This window comes from Pantherophis guttatus, chromosome 13 (genome assembly GCF_059756535.1).
Source record: "Pantherophis guttatus breed Tessera chromosome 13, ASM5975653v1, whole genome shotgun sequence".
NCBI lineage: Eukaryota > Metazoa > Chordata > Lepidosauria > Squamata > Colubridae > Pantherophis > Pantherophis guttatus.
Window position 1 is genome coordinate 23,054,039 of NC_142075.1, and position 20,569 is coordinate 23,074,607.

Below are 20,569 nucleotides of genomic sequence, written 5' to 3' on the forward strand. Positions count from 1 at the left end.
GTTGCCAAAGTGCTGGTTTTCACCGAAACTGTTGTAAATGTCAGTCATGGGACTGTGGGATGTGGCAAATATTTGTAAATGACCGACCCCTGCCCCCCAAAATTTGATCATGTGTTTCTGGAGGGGGCCCAACTGTCACAACTTTTAGTTCTAGATATAAGTACCGTTTCCCCGAAAATAAGACCCAACCAGAAAATAAGTCCTAGCATGATTTTTTAGGATGCTCGTAATATAAACCCTACTCACAAAATAAGCCCCCGTTAAGTTTGTCAGCCAGATGGGTGCATTTAGTACCGTATTTTCCCCAAAATAAGAGCTAACCAGAAAATAAGCCCTAATGTGTTTTTTGGAGCAAAAATTAATATAAGACATATAAAAATTAATAAGAGCCGGTCTTATTTTTAGGGAAATACAGTACCTGCTTTCAGGTCAGTTCTAACTTTAAATGGTCATTACGCACTCGTTGTAAATCAAGGATTATTTGTATGAGTGTCATGCAGGGAATTCTCCAGAAAGCACCGTAGTAGGAACCACCAGTCTCGTGCTTTCGTCTTCCTTGAGCAAGTGTGATCGGCTTCCCTTGCAATTTCCCCTCTAGTGACCGAGCTTAACAATGACATTCCTTGCTTTGTAACGGGGGTCACCAACCTTTTGGACCTCAGGGACCACTAAATTCATAATTTTAAATCACGCGAACCACTAATATGATCTGCCTAATGACTTGCTGGGTGGGTGTGGCTAGGTGGTCATGTGACTGGGTGGGCGTGGTCAACCTGATGTCACTCATGTTGAGGGGTGCCTCATCGGCCTCTACTCGCCCCTCCCCTCCCAGCCCCTCCTCGCCTGCCCGCCCAGGTTCCTTGGCGCCCCAACAGGAAGCAGTTGTTGGAGCTAAACAGCCACCACGAGAAAGAGTAGGCAAAACAGCTCAGTTCAAATTGGATCTGACCGAGGAGGCGGCTCAGTAGAAGCACCTCACTGAGGACTAGGAGCATAGGTTTTCCAAGCAGAGGGAAGACCTGCGAGAGTGCAAGGCCAGGTACCTTTACCTGGAGGCTCAGTGGGCTGAGATGGTCAGCCAGTTCCAGGCCATGAGGCAGTCCCACTGGAACGAGGCCCTCCGGCTTCTTGCCACCAGCGGCTCTTCCCTCCAGCCTTCGCCCAAAGCCCCCCACCAGGAGGCCGAAGCAGACCCCAAGTCGGAATTTCTGCCCCCCTCCGACACACACAAAAAGACCCCAAAGGGGGAGAATCTCTGCAGCAACACAAATGTTCATTGCACGTATCCATCCCAGGGCCGTAGTTTGAGGACCCGATTTAGTGCAATATAAAAAATGCAAAAAAAATTTCTGCGGACCACCAAAATTTTCTCGCAGACCACCAGTGGTCCACGGACCACCAGTTGGTGACTGCTGCTTTGTAAAACCACAAGGAGTTGATTAGGCAACCAGCTCACATCGATCCCGTCTGTACCACTTGATTCCTTCATGCCGAGAAAGCTGATAGTTAAAGAGATCCTTTAAAGAGGTCCGCCAGAAACCAGTAAGTGGGATGGCTTGTTGGGGGGGGGGGATGGATGGTGGGAAGAGAAGAGGGGGCTGCCTGAAAATTAGACCTTTACTTTGGGGAATCTGTCTGGAGCAGCTGCATTCAACCAAGGAAGGATTGTGCTGAAGGGGTCTGGCGGACCCCTAGGCTGGACCTCGTGGGAAATCTGCAACCTTTAACCCCCCCCCCCTTCTTCTCCATTAGTGGCTTTGTCTGGTCACGTGGGCTGAGAGATGTGGGAATAAAACCGGTGCCTTTCAAGAGAGAAGAGCAGGCCTTTCACATCTCATTGTCAAATGCGAGAGGGATTTGCAAAATCCAGGGCTCAGCTAAACCGGGGGAAACCCAGGGAGGATGTTTTCTAGGTAGAAAATTATCTCCTTCGCTCTCGCTCTTTCTTACAAACTGCCGATTTCTCACTGCACCGGGTTGCTTTTCGCAGCGAATGTCCTTGACCTTGTGATGCAAAACCCAAGGGGAGAACACTACCTACGCAAAACCTTTTTAAAATGCTGCAACTCCAGCTCGATCAAGGTCCTAGCCAGCTGCTTATCTTTCGACAGGGACACCAACCAGGGCCGTCTTCTCGCATTTCTATGGAGTTTTAAGAAAAAAAAAAAATGCGAGTGAGGAAACAGCCACCGAAGGGAGGTGTTAAAACGTGAGACACCTACGCCCAGCGGGGAAAAGTCTTCCTGGGCGTCAGGTGGATTTGGAAGTGGCTGTGCTTTAGCCAAAATAGATTGAAAGAATTTTAAAGGGGAGGTTCCGGGGTTTTCTCTGCTGGCAGGGAGACCTTGTCCGCAGAAGTTAGGGAAGAAAAGCTGCTCTTCATCTTCTCCATGAACTGACTTTACGTTGAGAGATCTCAATTTGTTCTCCCGTCTCCTTGGATGGGATGGAGAATATTTAACAGAGGGATGTCCCACCTGGGCAACTTTTTAAGACTTGTGGATTTCAACGTTCAGAATTCCCCAGACAGACATGTATGGCTGGCTGGGGAATTCTGGGAGTTGAAGTCCACAAGTCTTACAAGTTGCCCAGGTGGGACATCCCTGATCTAATGCTTCAGGTGAGGCTAACAGATACTGGCCTCCACACAGCACCCTTATCAGGTGTGGACTTCAAAAATTTTAGCAAGGGATTCTCTGCCTGTTTGCTGGATGGGCGTGGTCATGGTAGGCGTGGCCTAGTCGACCTTCTGCGCCATGGTGCGGGGGGGGGGGCTTTTTGCCCTCCCAGGACTTCGGAGGCTTTCCTCAAGCTTCCAGGAGGGCAAAAACAGCCTCCCCAGCCCGGAAACGGGCCCGTTTCTGGCCTTCCAGAACTTCCAGTAGGCCCATTATTCGCCCTCCCTGAGCCTCTGTGCATGCCCTGCACTTACCTGCATCCAAAATGGGCCGCATGGGGACTCCTGGGAGGGGAGGGGAGGGGTGGGCGGGGCCAGCCAGGAGTGAGATTTGGGGGTTCTCCGAACTGCACAGAATCTTAACTAGAGGTTCTCCTGAACCCCTGAGAACCCCCAGCAGCCCCACCCCTGGCCCTTATATACAACAGGTAACAGGGAATTTAAGAGGGTTAATGAGCAAGGATGATCAGCTCTGATAACCTGCAGTTTGCTTTAAAAAAATAATTTTTCATTCAATATTGGTGGAAATGAGGACAATTTAAGCACGACCGCCTTAATTATTGAGAATATTTTTAAACTAAAGAAAACCAACCTCAATTGACTTCTTTTTTCCCTGCTCTTGGTCTTTTAGTGCAGCTAGGACAAGCCCAGACTTAAAATTCATCCGTATAAGTCATTGTACGGTGTATGAAAAACAATGCAGCACAGGATAAAACTCTCAAAAACAACAGCAATTAAAAAGGTTAACCATGGTTTGGTTTGGGGAGGATGTACAGAAGATTTATTTAATTTGGTTTCCTATTTCCTATTTACATTTCACCGTATCACATTCTATTTCGCTACTCTAGGATAACAAGTCACTCGATACAGAAACAGACCCAATATAGTAAAAAATGAAAATTTCCTTATAGAACAGTAGTGCAAGACATTACACTCCTGAAAAAGCCAGCTCGTTTTTTTTTTTTTTGTTTTTAAAACACGCTAAAAGTTCGGAAGGTTTGTTCATTTGAATTTAAGGAAGTCAAGAGATGCACTAATAGGATTCTAAAATTCTGATTAGTAGTCGTTTCATAGTGTTCTGGACTGGACTTAATGCTTTGCTTTATAAAAAAAAAAAGACAGAAAACACTGGTGAGAGGCAAGCAGCAGCAGAATTAAATTTCACAAAATTAAGATAAGTGACTTCCCTCGTACAACTCTGACCGGAGATGCCACCCAACAAATGCTGGAAGGATATAAGAATAAATCACTGCACCCTTTTTAGCCATAGAGGTCACCTGTAGCTTTCATGCCATTTAAAATAAAATGGATTAAAAAAAAAAAACAAAAACACAACCTAGTGTTACTCGGTGGCTACCATGGCTAGATAAGTGGGAAGCTGGCCAAAGGAGAGGGAGTTGGTAATAGGGAAGGGGCTGAAAGCCAAGCTTTGCCCATCACCGGTGTAGGGGGGCTAATTGTTCAGGTTCAGGAAAGAGGTCGTGGCTGCCAAGTCAGAGTCAGTGGGAACTACTGCGGCAGGTGATGCTGCCAAGCTGGCTTCTGAGCGGAGAAAACGAGACTTCGAGCTTCGCCTGCGGACCTTCTTCTAGGCGTAAGTCCCCCCGGTGATGAGCAGCTCGTAGGCAGGATCCCGACTCCTTCTGCAGAGCACAATGCAGGCACAGAGCATGCCCAGCAGCTACGAGGAGGAGGAAGAGAAGGAAACTGAGCGCAGACCGGCATGATTTAAACTTTTTAGGAATTGGCTTTGGGGGAAGCTGACTGGGGTTGTAGGCACAACGCCGGGGGATACAATCAAGATCAGTACCACTCTATAAAGCCTTAGGAAGGCCACACCTAGAATCCTGCATCCAGTTTTGGTCACCACACTAGAAAAAAGTTGTTGAGACTCTAGAAAAAGTGCAGAGGAGAGCAACCAGGATGATTAGGGGACTGGAGACTAAAACGTACGATGAACGGTTGCAGGAACTGGGCCTGGCTAGTCTAGTGAAGAGAAGGACCAGGGGAGACAGGATAGCTGTCTTCCAATATTTGAGGGGCTGCCACAGAGAGGAGGAAGGGAATCAAGCTATTCTCCAAGGCACCCGAAGGCCAGACAAGGAATAATGGATGGAAACTGAACAAGGAGAGATTCAACCTAGAAATAAGGAGGAATTTTCTGACAGTGAAAACAATCAACCATGGAACAGAAGTTGCCTTTGGAAGTTGTGGGAGCTTCATCACTGGAGGCTTTCAAGAAGAGACTGGACTGCCATTTGTCGGGGATGGTGTAGGTAGGGACTCCTGCTTGGGTGGGGGGTTGGACTAGATGACCTACAAGGTCCCTTCCAACTATCTATCTAAGATAGATTCCAATGTACTTTGCTTCAAGACATCTGAGCTCTACCCTTGGTTGGTTCTGCAGCCTAGAAATACTTTTGCAAAACAAGCCCCTTTAAAAATAATCCTTTATTCTGTGGTTTTATTGAAAAGAGGATGATGGGTTGGGTTTTTTTGGGCTTGTGTATCCAAGGTTTTTTTTTTTTTTAAACAACCGTTGTAATGTCCTGACATTTGTGTGCTTTGGGTCCAACACACTATTTACACAGACTTTGAGGAAACGTACGTGAGCTGTGAATCCTGGAAATGACCTCATTTTGTATTTTTACAAGGATGCAATTACATTTTTAGTGCTCAAACAGTTGCGAAGTGTCATCAAATATTAGCTGTCCCAATAGGTGGAACGGCCTTAACTATTTGCAACTTTTCAAGGGGCATTGATGCGTCCAAGTGGAGAAAATTAGAAGGGTTTTATTTTTAATCCTCAGGGGAACGAACAACAGTGTGTGGAATCCTACCTGAATAGCAGCAAATGCCAAGGCAGCCCAGATCACGTACATCATGATCTCCTGTAGCTTCTTTACCACCAAGACTTTACATCCCTGAAACACAAAGGAGTCCATCAGTTGAGGAAACAAATTTTCAACCTTATTAATGCCGCATCCTGGAACAGTTACAATCTCCGGACGCTTTGATATCCATCCAATTTATAAAATGTACATTCTATTGTATTTTTTGCATGCATGAGGGCAGTAGTGGCAGTCGTTTCTAAGTGGAAAAAAAATACAACATAAATGATATAAAGGGAAACACACACACATAACATAATGTGGTACTAGTAAAATATAACAATCAAGGCAAGACATTTCCTAATACAATGTAACAATTAATAGAAAGCAAATTTAATTACTGCCCTCATTGTATTATGAGGGCAGTATATTATAAGGGCAGCATGGTGGCCTAGGGGTGAAGATGCTCGCCTGCCACTTGGAAGGTTGAGAGTTCAAATCCTAGGTAGGTTTCTCTCCTAGGTTGCGAAGAAAAAAAAAAATCTGCTGTGAACTCTGCACAAGCATCAGGAAGGGCATCCGGCCAGTAAATGCTGAGGGATTACAAGGTCAGAAAAGGGAGTTTTATTTGCAGTATGATATAAAAGGGCCAGAATAGTAGCAGAATGGCAGGGTCAACAGTGGAAAAATAGCACTGAACACTGCCTCTTATAAAAAGCTTATAAATGTCCGAATTCTCCAAGGTGGGACAAAAATATTTTCAAAATTAAGTCCTCTAAAAGAATGAAGCCCATCAGGCCAGAGAGAGAGAGGGCATGCCCAACCTATACACAAATGACTTCATTTCTAATTAAACAACAGGGCCTTAATTAACAAGAAGCTTGAATGGTATGGGTTATTGTGCTGAATTTAAATGGAGATTTGGACTTGGGAGTGAGCCGATCTTGCACAAACCCTTAATCTCCATCCAACGTAAGCTTTTATTGGAAACCGGGCAAAAGGAAGAGAGAAGGCGGTCACCTCAGAATAAAGGTCTGCAGGACGGGCCAAGCTGCCCGTGCAATTGCTGATGGTGGCTTTGCAACAGCTGAGGGGCACGCTGTGGTTTTTCGCTTCTTTGAACCAGGCGGTCGACTCCCAGTCTGTGTAGTTGTGGATCCCACAGCAGTGCAGCTGCGACAAGAGAAGGCACGCAGAAAATAAAGAGCAGCTCTTTAGGAAGTCGTGCGATGCTTTCGGGCGCGAGATTAAACTAAAGCACGGATACCTGACCTTTGCAACTTTCAACTCCCAGAACTCGCCAGCCAGCCAGCCAGCCAGCCAGCCAGCCAGCCAGCCAACCAGCCAGCCAGCCAAATAAATAAATAAATAAATACATACATACATACACACACACACACACACACACACACACACACACACACACACCCTCAAAGTTTGGGGATGGGGGGGGAAGGATGACTGCATATGTCTTATTTTCAGTCATCATCTAATTCTGCCCAAACTACACGTCTTCTCTTTTTTTCAAAATGACTCAGGACATTAACAAAGGCTGGTTCCAAGCCACATGTTGTCATCACATCTGGAAAATGTCAGTTTTCTTCCCCAGCAGCGTTTCTGCAGAGTCTGTCATTTTCACAGACGTTGCCCTCCAATCCATTTGAGGAATCCACACGTGGCAAAGCTTGCTTTACACCCCCCACCCCCCCCAGGAGGTTCTTGCCAAAGAGAGCGAGCCTCTTCGGATAACCTACAAACAAGCAAGATCTTCCTCCAGGGGAAGAGGAAAGTATACTCTAACTCCCCAGCAGTTAAGTCTTCTGAAAGGGGATTTTTTAAAAAAATGCATTAAAATCAAATTAAACCAGAAATAAGATTAATAACAACATCTTAATACGTGCAATTGCTTCATACGTTTATTCCGTACGGATAGTCCTCGCCTAAGAGACTACAATTGGGACAGGCAACTCTGTTGCTGAGCACCATGGTGGCTAGATGGAAGTCGGGCATTACAACCTAATTTTTCATTTGGTTGTCAAGCGAATGACCTGTGGCCAAAGTGAGACACCACGGGCCGCAACTTGGGACTTTACTTCTGCTTTCTCCATGAAGGGCTTGTCGCAAGCAGGTTAGGGACCGTGTGAATGGTGACCACAGGATATTGTGATGGCTGTAAATGCAAGGGCTCGTTGCAAAACTGTTCTAACACCATCCCAACTTCAAATGGTTGTTAAATGAGACAGCAGGGACTACTTGTATCAGTACATGCAGCCTAAGCTGGCTTCCAGCCCCAAAATCTATACCCAATTCTCACTAAGACCTGGCCCCGGCCCCATGCTGCTTCGGACTACGGCAGAGAAGAGCGTTTTTATGGAGTGAAATGCAAAGAACCGGCAAGAAGCGCAAAGAAAAATGGTCGGGTTTCCTGAGGGCAGAAAAGGAAGGAAGCAAGCTTCCTTACATCATCTAAGTAGCTGTGGTGTCAACAGAAGGTCCTGTGCTGGCGGAAAACAATTTGTGTACATTTGGCACCAACAGCTGTGTTTGTATTGGCTCTCACCTGCCTCTGCACGTAATCAATCGCCCGACTGGCAGCATCCGGGTTTGTGCCATTGTACGTGTCGTACACTTTCTTGATGCTGTGATCCACTTCGGCCTCCACCTGGTAGAACAAACACAGCTCAAAATGTCTCTCTGTTGACAGAAGGAGCTTGATAACTCAGCCAGCCGGTCAAACCAAACTGACCCAGCGCCTCACAGAAATGCTTTGTGTGTGGCTGGCTCTAGAGGGCTCCTGGAATGCTGTTTAGTTTAGTTTAGTTTTATTAAATTTGTATACCGCCCTACTCCCGAAGGACTCAGGGCGGTGAACAGGCACAAGGTAAAATACAGAAATACAAAAGTTAAAAACAATTTAAAACCAAACTAAATAATATTGGCCCATGACAATTAAAATCCCAATAAATTTAAAACAAATTAAAATTTCAATTTAAAATTTAAAAGAAAGGGGAGAAAGGGGAGGTCATTTGTAGTTGGTTGACTCAGCCTCCCATCCTTCCGAGGTCTGTAAAATGAGGACCCAGATCGCTGGGAGCAAGAGGCTGACTCTGTAAACCGCTTCGAGAGGGCTGGAAAACACTGTGAAGCAGTATATAAGTCTAAGGGCTATTGCTAACGCTATTGCTATTTGTCTTCTTGAGATCTTCTCGCCAAGGTCTGTTTTCTGTTATCCCTCATTTGTCTAGAGCAGGGGTGTCAGACTCAAGGTCGGGGGGCTGCATCTGGCCTGCGGGGTGCTTAGATCTGGCCCACAGGGCCGCCCCGGAAACAGCGAAGGACTGGCCCGCGCTGCCTCTGCCAGTGAAAATGGAGCTTGGGAGCCTGTTTGTTTTCGCTGGCAGAGTGCTTGGGCCACCATAGGTGCCCCCAATGCAAGTGTCATCAAGTTGGCCACCCCCCGCCACCCGCAAGGTCAAACGCAACCCTGATGCGGCCCTCAATGAAATCGAGTTTGACACCCCTGGTCCAGAGGGACAAATGAGTTGAATCCTGGCTATTTTCTCCTATCCATGTTGCTAAATTTCTGAAGCTGGTCAAAGTCTCTATGTTCCCAGATACCCTTACAAAAGCAGCAAAGTCCCCGAGGATTTATTTCAGAGCTTTAACAAACATTTTCTGCAGGACTTTTAAGACTTTTAACAAAAGGGGGAAGGAAAATCCGTATTTTTAACCCTCGTGTCAAGCATTCAACCGCTGGGTTTACAACATTATTTCACTCTTGAGGATTTGGATGACTTCTGAAGAGGCGTGCGGCTTTTAATTTCATCCAATAACTTCTCACAATTTTGCTTCACAGAACCGCAGCTGGTTTCAACCCAGTGAATAAAGTTTACCATAGCCAATTATGTATCAGTACTTCAGAGGAGAGGTTATTTACCTTTGCTCTGTAGATGTAGCCTAGAACCACTACCACCACTTCTGTGATGAAAACCAACAGAAGGATGATCACAAACTGGAAGACAGAAATAAAGTTTATGTTCACTCACAAGAATATACACAATATAACGCATTGCTATTTTGGCTGTCGGTCCATTCCCTTCAAGTGAGGGACAAAGGCAGACAAAGGCAGTCTCTAGCTGAACAGTATCTTTCAACTTAAAAATGACACAGCGAGAGCAGGCTGTAATAATACCTAGGAAGCCAACGGGATGGGGAATAAGAGCCAGGGATTTATCAGGCTGCTTCTACTGATCAGGAAGCCAGCGTGACAACCTAAGAAGCTAAGCTGCTAACCGGGCTCCTAATCGTCAATCATCTGCCCAATTCCTCGCATGTTCTTATTTCTGTGACTTTATCACGAAGGAACCTCTGTTTACAAACCTCTTTTTATAGGACCAAATTCTTAAGGTATTTGAAAGCGTTTATGTATTAATCATCTAAAGGACTGATAAAAACAGCTTTGCTTCTTGTTTTTGCTTTGCTTTTTTTAAAAAAGGGGGGCTGTTTTATTATTCATATCGCAAGGACAACATAAAAGGCTGACTAACTTGTCGGGGGGAGGGGGAGGGGGGCAGAACAGTGCAGGACTGCCTACATTAATCTATAATGGCTTTCTAGCATTTCAGAGGTTTTTTCCCCCCACTTGAACTAGAGATACCTGAATGGAATCTGATACGCTTTGCAGGCAGGCTGATGCTTTGCCCATTAACAAGGTCTTTGGTGTCAGATGCACCATTCTGCTGCTTTAACCAAGTTACAGTCAGCTGCAGGAGCCGACGTTGTGTATTTCACACAGGCCAAATACAATTTACAAAGTCAAGCTGGGGGGTGTCCGTCCGTCCAGGAAATAGTTAAGCCCATAAAAAGAGGAAATTGGCTTCCCGATATTAAACTTACCGTGGCAAGGCCACAGCGGCTTTCCCGGATTGTGGCACAGCAGCCAATCAGACCGATGATAAATAAAAGGGTCCCCACCGCTATGATGACCACTGCAGGGATAAGCGTATAAACATCTTCAAAGAAATGGTCATAGTCGTCGTAGGTGATGAAGACGTAAGCCCCCACATAGCACAGGATGCCAGCAGCAGCCTAGAAAACAAAGCGTAAAAAAAATAAGAGCCACTCGGAAGATGCCCCTTCGTCTATCACAAGGGCTGGCCTTTCTGGTTTTGTAAGCTAAAGTTTGGGATTTGGGGGGCGGGGAGGAGAGTTTTCCTGTTGTTCCATGCTTTGTAATTCGCATTATATCCATAGTGGCAAGTACAGCCTGCTTAAAGTTACAAGCTCATGGTTAAATGCGACGGTAACGATGGGCTATTTGTTTGAATTTGCACAAAGATCCCAGGAACAGATAGTCCTACGTTTCATTTTTCATTCAATATTTGTGGCAATAAGGACACATAATCTAAGCGGTTACTACCCTAACTACTGAGAGTAAGTAACTTTTCAAACCAAGGAAAAACAATAAGTTGGTTCCCTTTGTCTTTTACTGAAGCCAGGATAGGAGTAGACTTAAAATTCACACCACTAATTTCAAAGTAAGTTTGAAAAGAAACCACCCTCTTCTGTCCTGGGAAGGAATCAAAAGCACACGGGACTCTATTTGCAGAAAACAATACTAAAGCAACAACATTTCATTTCCCTATATGGTACAGCAGAGGTCTCCAACCTTGGCAACTTTAAGCCTGGAGGACTTCAACTCTGAGAATTCCCCAGCCAGCTTTGCTGGCTGGGGAATTCTGGGAGTTGAAGTCCTCCAGGCTTAAAGTTGCCAAAGTTGGAGACCCCTGTGGTAGAGAACTTTCAAGAGTTAAATCACCCCACCAACTTCATCCAAATGCTTATCAACGATCAGGGTGCGCAGACTTGTATAAACTTGCATGTATATAGTTCCAGAATCAGATCCTGGACCAGGCAGGTTGGGAAAAATCCGCCAGTTAAGCCTTAGATCTGTTGCCAATGACTCCAGATGTTATTCAGATGGAGGAAGCCGTTTTCCAACTTAGGCTGTGCTCATACACGTTATGCCACAACTTAATTGTTTATTGAATAAATCAACAGTTGACTGGCACAAATAATCATCAAGTGCTCTTTTATGAGCTACAATCACTAAGTTCGCACAACACAATTCAGTAAAGCCAAACCCGAAAGCCAAGCCAAGCCTGTGAGTCAACTAAGGTGCAGCGGCTTCCGATGTGTGGTGGCTAAGCGAGGATCAAAGATTAACTCAGCAATGATTCATCAGTCGTGAATCAGTTGATGAGGCTTTTAATCTCTCTTTTTATTTATAGTATCGTGACAGTGACATAAATGGAATGGACCCATTCCCATGAGCACGAATTAGTACATTAGCCAATGGTTTTTCTACAGAGTCAGTCAAGGAATTCAAATTTTTGGAGTGCAGCATTTTAAGATTTTTGGGAGTCGAGAACCAGCCAAGGGATGGGGAATACTATAATTATTAACGGTTGCCTAGCAACAGAGCACAAAAATAGCTTGTTAATGATCTCATCTCCCTCATCATTAGAGATGCAGGTTAGTGAGGGGGAAAAAAAAAGGAAAGGCTAGAAAGATTCTGGAGCAGTCTCCTCTCTTCCTTCTGTACTTTAATGACATACCTGTATTTTTTTTTTTTTAACTATCACAGAGAAAGTCTCACTTATCAAGTCCTAATTTATTATAATTCATTAGAAGAAAAAAATAAGCAATTCATTGTGTAACATTATATAAATAATGCACATTTAACAAAACATTCTCGGTTTAACATCAGGTCAACTGAAAAAGATGTAGAATTGGTGACTTTGCATTAATGCAGTACTGTAATCAGAGCATTGTATGGAAAACCTTTCATTTGTTTCTAACAAACGCATACACATTCGTTTGCCTATTTTACAACTGGGCGTAATGTATCCTACTCACGAACTCTCCTATCTCTGTGCCTCTGAACTACTTGAAGGGTGTTATTTGAAAATAAAAAAAAATAAAATGGTCCTGAAGATGAATTCTTCTGGACATGACCAAAGGCCTAGCCAGGTCAGTATTTAGTTTTCCTTACGTGGCTGACCAGTTTCTGGAAAGCCAATGCACAAAACAGTCTTTCACCGTCTTTCTCGGCAACTGGCGTTCCAAAACGCAACGTTTTTGAACGCCAGGACTGGAAAAGAGGGTTGAAATCATCAACATCGGTCATTACATTACAAAGGTATTTCTCTCAAGAAAGGCCCACTTTGTTGAGGGCCGACATAAAGTGCCCCAATGTGTGGCAGAGGAGACGTGGGGCAAAATGAGAAAGGTATGCAGTGAAGAGTGAAGAGGCCTTAACAATGCCCTTATTGTCTGCTATGCTCCATCACGTGGCTTTGAAATCTGAGCGCTGAATCTTCAGCACTGCCAGGTCCCTGGTACCTTCCAAGACCGATATGCAATTCGAAACGGCCATGAAAAAGTATCTGGAGAAATGCTTAGATCAATGCATTTACTGATGCATTTCAAGCAACTATGGCCCATTGTTCCCAATTAAGGACTCTCAAAAACCGGGTTCGAATTCCGTTGGGCGAGAACATTAGTAGCGGTTCTCAAGTTTCTACCTAGTAATAATTCATGGGTTCGGAGCCCAATGAAACCTGTGTATTAATGCAGACGTAGGCTTTCGTCTCGTGGCGAATTGAGGTACATACATGTGACGGTATTTATATATATATTTTTTCTAGAACACGGCAACTCAAAGAGGCTCGGGCACAATTCAAATTTTGTTACACGCTATATGAGAAGTAACCTGGCCATGTTGTTAAACCTATGTTCAAATAAAATAAGACCTCAATAAAAATGTTAACAACACAAATAAAATAAGACCTTGGGCATGCTGATCGATGAAAGCCTAGGTGGGAACATGCTTCTTTTATGAAACAATAAAATGAAATAAAATAGCAATAGCACTTAGACTTATATACCCCTTTACAGAGCTTTACAGGCCTCTTTAAGCGGTTTACAGAGTCAGCATATGGCCCCCAACACTTTGGGTCCAATCTTAGGCACGTTGACCGATAAAAGGCTAGGAGGGAACGTGCTTCCTTTATATTAACACATTTGTTAATATAAAGAGGGGTCCTACTGGATGCTATCAAGACAAGTGAGTTTTTCCACAGCTGTTCCTAACCCTCAAAAGGAAGACTGGCCCTCCCAGCACCGGATAATTCAATATCATGCTAACAGGCCTATCTGTGCTCCATTTCATTAATCTCCTTTTACAACTGTTACATGTTTCTTATTACTTTTACAGAATTGTACATCCAGGCCATCATTACTCAAAAGAATTAAAAGATTCCCGCAGGGAAGCACTGTAAATCTTGTGGCATCTTAAAGTCTTAACGATTTATTTTTTACAGACGTTTCCCCAGGTCCCAGCCACTTCATTAGATACAAGGAAAAATGAGAAAGAATTTATATGTCTTATCATTCATTGTTCATTTCCTTTTATCACATTTTGCCACAGTGACTTCTATAAACAAAGTGATCTGAATCTTTATGTTTCCAATCTTTAGCAATCAATTTCACTATCTCTTAGTCCTGTTATTTCTTCTTCCACTTAGAAGCAGTTGAACTGTAATTGTAATGGCTGAATGATTCTAACATTACTATATTTTCATTCAAAAGTCTAGTTTTCACACATTTTGGCAAGCTATGTGAAAAATTAGCAGAAGTAATTAGGTTTTAATGTGGCATTAAAAAAAAAAATCCTTAACTGATATTGGTGATATGTGTCTGCTACTTCAAGCATCTCTGAATTTCCCTGGGAATTATACCATATAATTCATTTCAGGAATACTAGTGTCACAGAAAATGAACTTAGAAAAATACCCTGGTCATTGTTTTTCTAGTAAATAAACTACTCTGTGAAGGAAAATCTATATTATAGGCCACCCTTGGTAACTATCCTCATAGAAATGTACCATTTAGCACTTTCAGAATGATTTAAGAACACCTAAAAGTACTTTCTGCTCACAGCCTTATTTAGTTCTTAAAGCACAGCGAGCCTAGTTTTTATAGCATTAAACATTTGTTCAGCATATGAAATTTCATTTAGCTTATGACGATTCTGTCCAAAACTGCCTTCGTGGTCTAAAAACAAAAAACAGAACAAATCAGAAAATCACATGCGTTTCCACTTAAAAGAGTAATTGCTGAATGTGCAGTTATTTTTTCATTTTTGCAAAGCACACAAATCTTATTCGTAAGCCTTACCAAGAAGGCCAAAATTACACAATCATACAAAAGAAATGTTTGGGTGTTTCATAATACTATCTTAACATCTCAACATTATCCCCATTATGGCTGGCTGGGGAATTCTGGAAGCTGAAGTCCACAAGTCTTAAAATTGTCAAGGTTAGAGATCCCTGTTCTAGAGCAAGGGTCACCAACCTTTCGGACCTCAGGGACCACTGAATTCATAATTTTAAATCCTGTGGACCACTAATATGATCTGCCTAATGACCAGCTGGGTGGGCGTGGCTAGGTGGTCATGGGACTGGGTGGGCATAGTCAAGTTGATGTCACTCACATTGAGGGGCACCTCGACGGCCTCTACTCGCCCCTCCCCTCCTAGCCACTTCTCGCCTGCCAGCCCGGGCTCCAGCTTGTTGGAGCTAAGCAGCCACCATGAGAAAGAGTTGGCAAAACAGCTCAGTTCAAATTGGATCTGGCCGAGAAGGAGGCTCAGCAGAAGCACCTCACTGAGGACTAGGAGCATAGGCTTTCCAAGCAGAGGGAAGACCTGCGGGAGTGACCAGGCTCAGCAGGCTGAGATGGTCAGCCAGTTCCAGACCATGATGCAGTCCCACTGCAATCAGACCCTCTGGCTCTTCATCACCAGTGGCACTTCCTTCCAGCCTTCGCCCAAAGCCCCACACCAGGAGGCTGAAGCAGACCCCAAGTTGGAATTTCTGCCCCCCTCCGACCCACACAAAAAAACTCCAAAGGGGGAGACTCTTCGAAGCAACACCAACGTTCATTGCATTTATCTGGCCCAGGGGCCATAGTTTGAGGACCCCTGATTTAGTGCAATATAAAAAATGCAAATAATTTTTCTGTGGACCACCAAAATTTTCTCACCGACCACCAGTGGTCCACGGACCACCGATTGGTGACCACTTTTCTAGAGAATGTAGCTCGAATCTCAAATATATGTGTTTGGTTGCAAACCAGGTTTAATTGCCTTTATCCGACATACTTAGAACATAGTCCACATTACGTTTAAAGGGAATTTTTAAAAAATCTGTTCAGACTAATCTTACATAAGGGCATCGTTAAGAATCAGTGTGATGTAACAGTGATGATGTTGAATTAGAAGGGTTCACGGTTTCAATGTCCCCTTCAATCATGGAAGGTCCTGGCTAACTTTAGACCAGTCACTTTCACTCAGCCCAACCTACAGGGCTGTTACAGGGAAAAACTGGAGGAAGAGGTGATCTGTAGATCACCATGAAGTCCTGAAGATAAGATGGAATAGAAATCCAACAAATGAATATAATTAAGAGCCTCGTGAAGATAAAAGTAAGGTGCTGCCAGAGCTCCTTTCCAATGCATTTTATAGCATTTCAAAAGTGCAGTCAAAGAAACTAGATCAATTAAGTCTTTATTTGATATTTAGTTATCAATACAAATAAGGGGTCTATCTATGGGAATAAACATTTATCACTGAAAAAGCTGGACACTAGCAACAACTGTTTTTATAATCAATAAATAAGCATTACTCATAGCAATATTTTTGTTTGTATAGCATTAAGGCACTCTTTCCCCCCTTTCTAAGGTCTATTTTTAAAATAGCTGGGAGAATGAATCTGGAATGGCAGGAATTAAATTCCAACTCATCAGCTCCAAAAGTCTGCACTGTGTTTACTATCACGGTTTGGAGCTATGTTCTCTCACGCAATCAGCTCTTGCTACTCCTAAATTCATAACACAATGCTCTTCCTCTCCTCTACTATTCCAGGTTAACTGCATTGTTGCTGTACTAACCTGCACGCACTATTTTAATATGCTCTACAAATGCAGAACATTTCGATTTCAAGTTATTTTGAAATATCAAGGAACAAACCGAAATTTGTCTGGAAGGAACTTGTGTAAGCGGCAGAGGTGGCCATCCTTGAGAAATGTGATCTGTGCTGACCCTTCATCCATTCATATTTCTCTAGGCTGGGATTAACCCCAGAAGCTATCTGTTCCTAAGCAACCACCAGTGGGTTCCTGGTCTCCAAACTGAGGAAAGAAAAGCTGGAGCCAAGATGCGAAGCTAGATGGGCGAGGCCCAGATGGATTCGCAGAAGGGGACCCGCCTTCCTTGCCAGCTCTGATAGCACTGTTTACTATTCAACCGTTTTTCTCCGCTCCTTATACAGTACAGGGTTCCTCTAAAATGGCAAGGAAATTAGGAAATGAGAATCATACAAATAGTATGGATCACAGCAGTCTCTCCGGGATAGTGTAAAGTTCAAATGACATTACTAACTAGGAGAAAATTTACTCTTGTGATCTTGTCATTGTTCCTATCACCCATCTCCTCCCACTTATGACTGTGACCTTGTTGCTGGTATCCTTACGATTTATACTGACTGTTTCCTAGTATGATTTGATTGCTTATTTGTACCCTATGCCTATCATTAAGTGTTGTACCTTATGATTCTTGATGAACGTATCTTTTATGTACGCTGAGAGCGTACGCACCAAAGACAAATTCCTTGTGTGTCCAATCACGCTTGGCCAATAAAATTATTCTATTCTATTCTATTCTATTCTATTATTCTATTCTATTCTATTCTATTCTATTCTATTCTATTCTATTCTATTCTATTCTATTCTAGTCTAGTCTAGTCTAGTCTAGTCTAATACATAGCAATTTTCAAATAGTTGCTCTTTAACAATTTTTGCAACCTTCTACATACAGCCCTGTGAGCCTATGATTACAAAAAAGTCAGGAGTCTTGGCAGCACCTTTTCAGACTAACACATTTTATTAAAAGGCATCGGCTTCTGTGATATGCAGCTCACATTATCTGTCTCTGCATCCAATGAAGTCAGCTGCAGCTTTTAAAAGCTTACACCATTTAGTAAAAGGTCCCAAAATGTGCTACCAGACTTCTGAATGAAGGGCCCTTGGTGCTCTCTGAGCTTGGTGGTTTTCTTGCAGAGGTTGCATGACTCAAACTAGAGAACATCATCAATACTCTGATGCACAAATGATGTTACATGAAACATCTGCAAGAAAACCACCAAGCTCAGAGAGAAACCAAGTACCCTTCACTTCAAACCTGAGCTACAAATATTCTCTGTTATGGAGACTTCTGAATTTTCTTTCCAGAATAACAAAGAGCCATTTAGGCTATTAAGACGACCAGCACCCTGAACTCCACGCTGCAGGACTCTAAATTAAATCCACCCTGAATGATGGCTGTCTTGCTGCCACAATGAAAGGAGCCCCTGAAGAAAAGACAGCCATTTAAGCCTTTCCATTCTCTTTCCAAACCCTTTCATCTCCTTCCACACACCCCCACACGCCATGCATGCCCAGAACTGTCGAGGCCAGATTAAAGCTGGAGACCGGCTGATCTATTTAAGGATGAACTGAATGCAGGGCTAAGCACCCCTGCAGCCTTAAAGAGGTTTTCAGCCCAGTGGGAACCCTGCTCTTAAAAGCAGACAAGGCTGCTTGTTTGAGGAGAGGGTGACCTAACCAAGAAAAGAGGGGTTGTCTTTTTTTTTTTTTTTTTTTTTTTTTTAATCCTTGGTCCAATTCTCAAATCACATCTGAGCTCACCATTTTGGAACAGGAAGATCCTTTGGGGTCCTTCCTGTAATAAATTGAGGTTTGCACCTCAGACCTTCCTGCTCTCATTTTCTGGGTTCTGTGACTCCCATTCCAGAGACAGCATCCTGTGTTTTGGGGGTCACAAACTGGGCCGGAGCAACTGGGTAGTTAAGTATGGGGGAATTCCTCCAGATGCCTCCCCAAGGAGGGGAGGGGGGATCCCTTTCTTTCTTTATGGCATCCCCCAACATGATTCAAAACGACAATCAAAAGACACAATGATTTATCCATCCGTGACTTTGGAGGGGGGACGGGACCGGTGCGATCTCGCCTCCGACTGCCTTAGGAAAAGGTGCATATCACAAAAAATAAGAATGTTTATTAAATTTATGTGTCGGCCAATTTACAATCCCAGCATCCATCTCTCTGTCTCTCCCCCCTTCCCCCCGCCAACGCTGTGAAAGCAGGGATGGCCTGGACCTGTATTTATTTTTTCTTTGCTTAAAACATGGCTGCAGCCATCCTTTCTCTCAAGTCTATAAATAGGCGGTCGGTCATACAAAATTATATAAACCCAGCAACCATGAACTCCCCCCTCCCCAAAAAATAAATAAAAAAGGGGGAAAAAATAAAGAAAAGAAAAACACCCTCTCCAGTATCGGAGGGGATCCAAAGAGGACATTTAGAAGGGTCAAACTCAAACCTCCTTCCTACAGGAAGACTCTCAGGGGAAACCCCCCACCCCTCTTCTTAAGGGAATACCCAGGGCTTCTTTCCTCCCTCCCAGTCCTACGTTACCCCCCCCCCATTTATTTATTTATTTACTTAAACCCTGGCTACAGTTTCTCCCCCCCCCCCGCCTTTTAAATAAAGCCAATTCTGGGCACCACCCTATAAATCCAGCAATGATGAACTCAGAAAAGGAAAGAAAGGCTGGCAACACCCCACTTTTCTAAGGGGGGGAGGGGAGAGAGAGAAACTGAGGGGGAATCAAGAAGGGTCAACCCGCCCCTCCCCCTCTTATGGGACCCCCCCCCAATAGGACCCTCCTGTCTCCCCCCCTTCCCTTAAGGGAGGGAGGGAGGACGGACCCCCGGGCCTTCTTTATCCCCCAGAGTCGACCCTGGCCCGGGTTTCCCCCCCCTCCCCCGTCAGGAAAGAGCGGGGTGGGGGTGGGGGGGGGTCGCCCCCGGTTCCAAACCCCTCCGACGGCGGGAAGGAGAAACCCCCGAGAAAGTGGGGGGGGTGGGTGGGTTGAAAGGGAGACGAGGCCGCCCCCCGACCCTCCACCTGAGGCGCGGGCTCGAGTGAGGCCTAGTCCCCTCAAGTGGGGGGGGGCGCGAGGGAGGAAAGAAAGGAATGGGGGAGGGGAGGCTGGCACGGCCTACCCAGAAAATGAGGTTGAGGAAGACGAGGACGGTCTTGGAGGAGGTGATGCCGCACTGCCCCATGGCCGCCGCCGTCCCGCGGCCTCCCGCCCCGCTCGGGCCGCCTCAGCGCCTCAGCCGCCGCCGCCGCCGCCGCTCTCAAGCTCCACCTCTGCCCAAGGACCCGGATGGAGGCGGAGCCGCTTCGGAGGGAGGGAGGAAGGGCCAGGGACTTAAAACATGGCCGACGGCCGCGTCACGTGACGGCGGCGGCCCCGCCTTTACGTGATGCGGAGACGGCGCCGGGGCCGCGCGAGGGCTGGTGGGAATTGTAGTCCCGAGGAATGGCAGCTGCTTTTGGAGCCCCCCGGAGAGGCTGCGGACTGCAACGCCCAGCATTCCAAGCTGGAATAGGATTTGGGGTGGGGGTTTTTTTGGTCATTCCCTGGGGAGTTTTGCGAAGGGCAGCATCTTATCTGGGTTGTGTTGCAGAGGAGGGGCAGCAGAGTGATTTTTTTTTTTTTTAAAAAATAATCCTTTTATAACTTTTTCAACCTTGGGTACTTTCAATGGATTCCCAACTCCCAGAATTCTTCAGCCAGCAGGTTGGGGAATTCTGGGAGGTGGAGTTCACCCCTCCTCTAAGATTGAAAACCAGTTTTGTAATAATAAGTTTTCCCTACTCCGCTGCAGCATCTCCGAATGAGGGCTTCCCCGTCTCGCCCTTCTCCAGCAGAAAATGCAACAACTATTTTCCTTCCTTGGAAAGCAAAAATAAAAGTCTGCTAAATCACAAGCCATGAGGCGACACGGACGGACTGATAAACCAGGCTTGTAGCCACGCACACCAAGCATAAAATGTCAACTCGGGAATGGTATCTTAGCCAGCAAACCTT

The 20,569-nt window shown here is 44.9% G+C and overlaps 1 protein-coding gene across 1 annotated transcript; it reads right to left on the reverse strand.

The window, feature by feature from the left end:
- Positions 1-3,430: 3,430 nt before the first annotated feature.
- On the reverse strand, positions 3,431-19,915 carry TSPAN3 (tetraspanin 3). Its single transcript, XM_034409485.3, has 7 exons — positions 19,695-19,915; positions 10,405-10,596; positions 9,446-9,520; positions 8,069-8,170; positions 6,529-6,681; positions 5,518-5,601; positions 3,431-4,358 (listed from the first exon to the last, which is right to left on the reverse strand). The coding sequence occupies exons 1-7, from the start codon at positions 19,755-19,757 to the stop codon at positions 4,266-4,268; spliced, it is 762 nt and encodes a 253-aa protein (XP_034265376.1). The 5' UTR covers positions 19,758-19,915; the 3' UTR covers positions 3,431-4,265.
- Between the last annotated feature and the right edge of the window lie 654 nt (positions 19,916-20,569).

Excerpts from the sequence above, each read along its gene's own strand:
- TSPAN3 (XM_034409485.3), bottom strand. The coding sequence starts at position 19,757 with ATGGGGCAGTGCGGCATCACCTCCTCCAAGACCGTCCTCGTCTTCCTC. Across the intron at positions 6,682-8,068 it reads TTGATTACGTGCAGAGGCAG|CTGCACTGCTGTGGGATCCA; the intron begins GTGAGAGCCAAT and ends CTCTTGTCGCAG. Across the intron at positions 5,602-6,528 it reads CTGCAGACCTTTATTCTGAG|GGATGTAAAGTCTTGGTGGT; the intron begins GTGACCGCCTTC and ends TTTGTGTTTCAG.